An 8,492-nucleotide genomic window follows, 5' to 3' on the forward strand; every position below is an offset into this window, starting at 1 on the left:
CAAAGTGATGTCTCTGCTTTTGAATATGCTATCCAGGTTGGTCATAACTTTCCTTCCAAGGAGTAAGTGTCTTTTAATCTCGTGGCTGCAGTCACCGTCTGCAGTGACTTTGGAGCAGGAGAAGGCCACCCCAAAACCTGGGAATAGCTGCTGCCTCTAGTGGGCTTCCCAGGTACTGCAGTGGGAAGAATCCCACCGATAATCCACCTGATGATGCAGAAGATGTAAGAGACCAGGTTCTACCCCTGGGTTGGGGAGATCCACTGGAGTAGGAAATGGCAACACACTTAAGCATTCTTGCCTGGAAAATTCCATGGACGAGGAGCCTGCCAGGCTCCAGTCCATGGGGTTGCAAAGAGTTGGACACTACTGAGCACACACACTCACACACTCATACACACACACACACACACACACACACACCTCTAGTGAGGGGAATAGGGGACTGGGATTCTAGGGTGGAAAGCAGATGTATTTTCGTGTATATGAACATATACATTTTCTGAACTGGCATAAAGAACCATTGGAAGGAAACACAAGAAACCAGATCTTAGCCAAAAGTGGTATTCACAGTACCGAATGATTGTGGCAGAAATACCAATAAATTAGAGTAAATGCGGCCCCCAAAGAACCAGTAGCAGTGAAAATTAGCCTTGTCTGGGAGAAAGAGGAGATAAGGGGATTAGGGTATGGAAACTGGGGCAGGGATGGGACAAGATTGGCAAGGATGGGAATGAGACTTATCAATGTACTTCTTCATGATGTTTTAATTTTTGGACCATAGGATTACTATCTATTCCAAAATAGAAAATAAAATCTCCCCATACTCCCTGAAAGAACCCAAGCAGGAAGGAAAAAAAGCTACAACAAAATTTGGTCTCTGGGAGAGCTCTGTGTTAATCAAAAGTGATGACTGACTCAAATGATACAGTAAAGGTCCCTTGAGACTGGATGAGAGAAAGATGTTTGAGGGAAGGTAACTCTTTCAAACTAGAGATGGCACAGTACAGCCCTCCCTGGGTCCGACATTCACTGCTCCTTCCCCACCCAGCCCAGCCTGGGCGTTAACGAGGTTTAGTCTGTCTAACTTGTATTGAAAGGTTTTGTAGTGCGTGTCCTCTAAGACAGGAGTCCCCAGCCTCCAGGTCACAGGCCGGTACTGGTCCTTGGCCTGTGAGGAGCCGGGCCACACAGCAGGAGATGAGAGGCAGGCAAGCGAGCAAAGCTTCATCTGTGTGTACAGCTGCTCCCATCACTCGCATTACCACCTGAGCTCTGCCTCCTGTCAGATCAGTTTCTGGAAAATAAGCTCAGGGCTTCCACTGATTCTCATGATGATGAGTTGTATAATTATTTCATTGTATATCAGAATTTAATAATAATACAAATAAAGTGCACAATAAATGTAATGTCTTGAGTCATCCCCAAACCACCTCCCACCCCCCGGTCCCTGGAAAAACAGTCTTTCACAAAATAGGTCCCTGGTGCCAAAAAGGTTGGGAACTGCTGCTCTATGGTCAGGTCATACTCAGTCCTATATGCATGCTCCCAGCATTTTAAGGATCCTTACCGTATGACTCCTTAGAAGCTTGTCCCACTGGATAAATCCTTCTCGGTTGGGGGAGGAAGTCTGGTAGGAGCATGGAAGGGTAACATTTTTCCCCCTCGCAGCCCGAAGAACATCCTTTGGGGTTTCCACAAAGATGCCGTGGACAGTCACCCAGACTGGAAAGAAAGCAGGAAGAAAATGACATGGCATACCCACTCACTATCCACTGGATCTCCTCCAACCACACTACAACTGCGATCTTGGCCATGGCACACCGGCTATTCTCCTCCAAGCCTTGGGTGAAGACAAACACGTATACCTTGGTTCACCCTGTCCCCGTCCTGCAGCATCTCAATAAAGTCAAGCGGCTTGTGTGGTGGGCAAAAGCCTGGCTTTGAGCCTCAGCCCCACCCCTCCCTTTAGGCATTGTGTGAACTTTTCTTAGCCTCAGCTCTCATCCAGAAAAAGGGACATTAATACTTTTCAGAACTGTTTGGAGAATTAAATGAGATAACATGAAAATGTTTTGCTTAATGCCTGGCACATAGAACACACTCAATAAATATTTCCCCCCATCTTTTTTTGTTGTGATGATAATTCACTCAATATTTAATACATATTTATGGAGCACTTATATATGATAAATTTGAATAAGATTAAGTTAAGGTAAAGAGAGAGAGGGTACTCCCAGGAGCATTTATTCTATATAAGTTTATCAGAAAAAAAGAAAACGGTGAGAAAAAGAGTGTGGTCACACTAGCATCTCTCATCACATACATTCTTACCATGTGACATTGACTCTCCCCCATAGATACCTGGGGTCTGTGTCCCCTCCCCCTGAATCTGAGTCGGCCTGTAACTGCAGTGTGAGAGACGCCCATTTGGCTGAAGCTCTAGTAAATGGATTTCTTTCCCATAGAGTCTGGGTGCCCTTTGAACTGCTGATTTTTATGCTGTTTCTCAGGTGGGCAAGTCCATACTTGGGCCCATCAGCAATAACCCTCCTTATTGGTTTCTGTGTTAGGGGTTGGGTTCCCATGGATACAACATCTCTGTGTTTCCTACTCATTTCTATGTTGCCCTTCTGTATGTAGTAACTTTGATCAGCCCTCAGGTCTTCCTTAGGAGGAATTGCTCTGTATGTCGGTGTAGATTCGGTGTGCCTGTAAGGGTAGCATAGCACTGAGTTTAAATGCACAGGCTTCAGAGCTAGAATGCCTCTTTGGAATTCCAGTTCCTTTATCTGTTAAATGTGTAGCCTTGAGCAACTTACTTAAGCCCTCTGTGCCAGAGTCCTTGCTTGAAAAAAGGGTTGTTTGAAAATTAAATAACATGAAATGTGTACTTTGTTTAGAATGATTCCTGACCCATGCTGCTGCTTCTGCTAAGTCATGTCAGTCGTGTCCGACTCTGTGTGATCCCATAGACGGCAGCACACCAGGCTCGCCTGTCCCTGGGATTCTCCGGGCAAGAACACTGGAGTGGGTTGCCATTTCCTTCTCCAATGCATGAAAGTGAAAAAGTGAAAGTGAAGTCGCTCAGTCGTGTCCGACTCTTAGCGACCCCATAGACTGCAGCCCACCAGGCTCCTCCATCCATGGGATTTTCCAGGAAAGAGTACTGGAGTGGGGTGCCATTGCCTTCTCCATCTTGACCCATAATCAGTGCTTAATATATGACAGTTACATTACATATGTGTGTGTTCTATATATATATATATTCATATTGAATAACTTCTACTTTTTCATCTCATAATCTTTTGTTGAGGTGCATCCTTAATTAGAAATTAATCACAAGAAAAACCATCACCATCACCATGGATGAACTATTGTAAATAAATAATAATTACTAATGACTATACTAAAGAATAGATCAAGCGGCTTCCCTGGTGGTCCAATGGTTAAGAATCTGCCTGTCAATGCAGGGGATATGAGTTCAATCCCTGGTCTAAGAAGATTCCGCATATGGCGGGGCAACTAAGCCTATGCACGCTAGAACCCATGCTCTGCAATTAGAGAAGCCACCACAATGAGAAGCCCATGCACCGCAACTAGAGAGGAGCCCTTATCACCGCAACTAGAGAAAAGCCCAAGAGCAGCAACCGAGACTCAGTGCAGCGAAAAGTAAGTAAGTTAAATAATTTAAAAAGAATAGATCACTTTTAAAGATCATAATAACAGCAAGTTTAAGTCATTTTATGTGAGTGAGAGAAGAGACTGAAATGAATGGATGAGTAAGAACTCATAAAGAAAGGGAAAATATATTGAACAAATATAGAGTGCTATTTAATGTTATTTGTAAACCTGAGAAGGATTTTTAAAGGCCAATCCTGTGCCCTAAGGCACACTTACATTTTCCATAATCCTAGATGAGAATTTATCCTATGTTTAAGCACTTCATGCCAACAGCCATCACTGGGAATCCTCCATAGCTAATCTAAATCCTTCTCGCTGACTTCAGTGAGTATCCTCTTGTTCTGACATTACTGGCAACAAAGACATCTGGCTTAACTTCTTAATAGCCTCCCATCATAAACTCAGAGGTTTCTGATGTTTGTAATCACCAGCTTTCTCATTCCTAGTTCTGTAATAAACTGTAATAAGTCCAGTTCCTTTCACCTCTTCCCATAGGCTTACTGTGACACACATTCTATGGAATCTTTGCATCCTACGCAGTGGATGAGGGAAAAGCACCGGGTGAGGATATCTAATCTATAATCAGAACACTAGGGAGTGGAGAAGTTGGTTTCTAGAGCTTTCCAACAACCTCCCTTTCTACTTTTTGTATAGGTCTACACTGGGCATGTTCTGGGTGACTGGAAAGAAGATGCCACCCTCTCCCCAGTCGTTGCCACTCGCACATCCTGTTGCTCCTAACAGCTGTGTCTCTCCTGCTCCAGAAGTATTCTTTCTTTCCTCCTCCCTGCTGCTCTCCTTTCTTTTTTTTCCAAGGCTGGGCTCTTCCGATATTGATGAAGATCATCTGTCTAAGCTAATTCACCATAAGGTGTTAAAAACTAATAAATAGTTCAGGGATATGTTGACCTTCCCAAGGTATACAAATTGGGAGAGTAGGTGCTTTCACCTGCAAAGTAGGAATGAAAATCTCAGAATTTTGTGCCACAAGCACCACCCACGCGTGCCTTCATCCTAGTGCTCTCTCGTGAAAGGTTGTCACACAACGTGGCAGAGTGGCCAAAAGCACAGCCACTGAAGCCAACTGCCCAGGCCGGCATCCTCATCCTTAGTTTTCCTAGCAGCGCAACCTTGCACAACTTAATTAACTTCTCTGTACCTCAGATTCCTTGACTATAAAACGAGGTTAATTATACTACCTAACTCAAGGCTGTGAGGGTTGGATGACAACATTTTAGTATGCACAACCTTTACCCTGGCAGATAAGCAAGAGCTGTGTCCACATTCTATATTGTCATGTCTTCTCCTCTGCTACACTGTGCTTCTTTCATTTTCATATTCTCAGGGCTCAACAAAGTGCCTAATACGTAGGAAATACTCAATTAAGTGCCTTTTGCCAACAAAATGAATGAGTTACGAAGAACTTAAGTTTAAAAGATAGGTAGGATTCACAACCAGAGAAACTTAGTTGCTAGAAGATGTAAAAAAAAAAAAAAAAATCAAATAAATAACCAAAGGAGCCCCAGAGAGGGGACACCAAGTCTGCAGGTGGCCCCAGGTGGAAATGGTAAAGGTCACTGAAACTCCCTAAGTGACTGGGGTGTGAAGACTCAGCTTGAGGCCTCCAGAATTGCTTGTAAATAATTAAGGTTTGTTAAGAAGATAATAAACGGTCTCTTGAGAGCTAACTAGAAAGCAATACATCCAAGGAGGCTAATGAAATGCTTGATGGAACCCGGCTGCTTGAGGCGTACATAGCACATTATGGGAACCCTTGGGAAACTGGCAGTAATGCCTCCACTTAGGAAAATCCATTTGCACAGAGAAACCACAGTCTTAGGGAGGACGTGTGCTGGAGGCCAGAAGGGACCCATCATGCCTTAGGACTAGATAGATGGAGCTCTTACAGTGAGAAAGTGCTGGTCTCTAGGGCAAGGGGTGCAGCTCATACATGCACGTGCGTGTTGGTTTGTCCTGTCCCCCAAGGTGGACATGACCCCTGCAGGCTCTCAGAATGACAGCTGGGGAAGGAGAGATGGAGAGATGGGGAGGAGGGGTTAGAACTCAATGGACATTTGTGGAAGCCTTTTTTCAACAAAGATCTTTAGGAATCTATATACTCCAGTCAATTTAATGAATTTTTCCTAAGGCCCTAGTTTAGTGCAAGGCACTGAGAAAATGATCAGAGGCATGTTCATGCCCCTACCTTCTTGGGGAATCCACCAGGACCGTCTCAGCCCTTACCGGCTTTGCTGAACTGCTCCAGGGAGCTTGTGTCCCACACACATCATTATCGTGTCACTGTGGGTCTACGTGTGCAGGCTGCCTCCCCTCATCACATGGCAGCTCCTTCTAGCAGGGTGTGTGTCTCAGACTTCTCTTGTACTCATCACTTGCCAGTTCCCACCCCCAAGGTGTCTACACAGAGCTGGGTGCTAATAAGACCTTGTTTGTTGAGTGGTTTGTATTCCCTGCCCAGGAAGAAGTTAGAAGTCACTGTCAGCCAGCATCCTAACAAAGCCTAAGTAAGTGTTTAGTGCAAGTGTTAAGGAGGGAAGTGTGAAGGGATGGAGGTGGGGAGAGAGGAGAAGGACTGCGTTTGGATCCAGAAGAAGGATTTTAATGGAAAGCCTTACTGAGATGATGGGACTTGAAATAGCTCCCAAGGGACTCAGTTCATGTTGTTGAACTTGTGTATACAAGAGAGTAAAGCAGGGTGCATAACTGTGCATATAACAGTATCTCACTTCCACAGAGTCACAGAAAGTAAATTTTAAAAGAAAATATACCAAAGTATAGAATTAATAGCAGTTATCTCTGGATTCTGGATTTCTTCTTTGTGTATTTTTATTTTCCAAACATTCTGCAGCAGACATGTGGTACTCTTACAACCATAAAACTGAGTTACATTTCTACAAGTCAAGTAGGAAATAAGGAAGCAAAGAAGTGGGGATGGACTGTTTTGTCAGGGAGCTTGCCTAACACAGAGAAATGGGAAAGCTGCAGATAGAAGGCTATGAAAGATCTTGAGAAAGTCTGTTTCATCCCCTCTGGAATGGAAGATGGAGAGATTTGAGCAGGCTCCTAGGTCATAGGGATGGAGCTCCTAGAAAAGAAGTGACTCCTTAAAAAAAAAAAAAAAGAGGAGAAGCCTATGGAGCACGACCACTGCCTGGGTGGGTATGGGCAAAGGTGGAGGACTAGGCTTGCCCACAGCAAGAGGCACCTGTGCCCGAGTGTGCAGAAAGAGAGCAGCCGGTGGGCAGGAGTGGAGCAGTGAGCTCTCACCGGGGGCTCTGCCCTCCACCGCTACACTGTCTGTCTGTCTGTCTGTCTGTCTGAGCGTCTGTCTGTCGCCATGTTCTGCCTATGCCGGGTGTTTATGGCATCCCTGACTCACAGGGCAGAGAGCAAGGAAGCCGCCCAAAGGGCACTGACTGCCAGGAGAGGAAGAACCCAAGGAAGGAGGCGGGTTCCAAGTGTGACAGTTGGTGCCCTGGGCAGAGAGGGTGCTCTGGGAACAGAGACAAGCTCAACAGTTAGGGTTAGGGATATGGGAAAAAAACCTGAATGCAGGGAGCGAGCTCCACCCCTGGCAAAGGTCATGAGGAAGGAGGCTTGGCATACGCAAAGGCGGGATCAAGCCTCAAGAGTCTCCCTGGAAATTCTCGAGCAATCTACCCCCAAAACTAGAGTCTGCCTACTTTCTGCTTTGTGCTTTCACCTGTCCCCCACTACCTCTCTCTGAAAAAAGAGTTAGCTTACAGCTCCAGTTAATAATTCCTGGGTGTGACAGTGTTTCAACCTACAAACTCCCTTGGAAGTCCTCTAGCCTGCCTGAATAGGTTTTTCCGGCCACATGTGATTGCTCAGAGCCTCCAAACTGTGAGAGGCATGAGATGTGCTAAACTGTCTAAATACAGATTCCTTTGAGCAGTCAAAAGATTGATTAGAAATTGTATTGCTGAAGGGATTTTCACTTGTTGGGCCAATATTTGCTGCTAAGTCTCCATATCCCTTACCTGCTGTGTCCCTGGCAGTGTATTGATTAATATAATTGGTGTAAATAGTAGCTTTAATGTTTGTAACCTGGGACCCTTGAGTTAATTCTTTTTCTTGTTATAGCCCACCACACCTTTGCTCTGTAGGAATGCAACTTTATCTAATGGTTTTTGGAGGCTGGCGCCTGACTTTAGAATAATCACCTTTAGAGGAAAAGGTCTCCGGGCCAGAAGATGATGCAAATCACCTAAACTTTTGCATATGATAAGTTTGCAGGAAGAAAGCCTGGCTTACTGCATGACTCTACCCCTTCCCCCATTATCCTCTATGCATAACTTAAGGTATAAAAACTACTTTGGAAAATAAAGTGCGGGCCTTGTTCACCGAAACTTGGTCTCACCATGTCGTTCTTTCTCTTACCTTCTGGCTGAATTATTCAGCCTCTTTTCTCCACTGAATTTCCTCATTGAGCTATCCTTATTCTATTACTCTTTATACCCTTAATTAACGTTTAATTAAGCAGTTGTTTCCTGATCCTCGCCAGCGCCGTCCCCGCTTCGAATTCCCTGGATCCACCGGGGCTGGACCCCGACACCTGAGTGTTGCCAAGGTGGAGTGGTTTGAGGAGCAACTGAACTTTACCTCCAAGTCAAATATATTCTCCACTGGCTGTCTCAATACTAAAATCCCATCACTGACTGAAGGCACTATGCGTGTGCGTGTGCGTGTGCGCGTGCGTGCGTGTGTGTGTGTGTGTGTGTGTGTGTGTCTGCATGCGCTTAGCCACTTGGTCATGTCTGACTCTG

General features: G+C 45.1%; 1 protein-coding gene across 2 annotated transcripts in view; it reads right to left on the minus strand.

The window, feature by feature from the left end:
• GPA33 (glycoprotein A33 (transmembrane)) overlaps positions 1-8,492 on the minus strand; it is a 58,634-nt gene that overhangs the window by 37,366 nt on the left and 12,776 nt on the right. For both annotated transcript variants that reach the window (XM_010845993.1, XM_010845992.1), the window contains exon 2: positions 1,571-1,725. In XM_010845993.1, the coding sequence (XP_010844295.1) occupies positions 1,571-1,725 (155 nt within the window). The remainder of the gene's footprint in view (positions 1-1,570; positions 1,726-8,492) is intronic.

Source organism: Bison bison, unplaced genomic scaffold, assembly GCF_000754665.1.
Source record: "Bison bison bison isolate TAMUID 2011002044 unplaced genomic scaffold, Bison_UMD1.0 scf7180017864229, whole genome shotgun sequence".
NCBI classification, from domain to species: domain Eukaryota; kingdom Metazoa; phylum Chordata; class Mammalia; order Artiodactyla; family Bovidae; genus Bison; species Bison bison.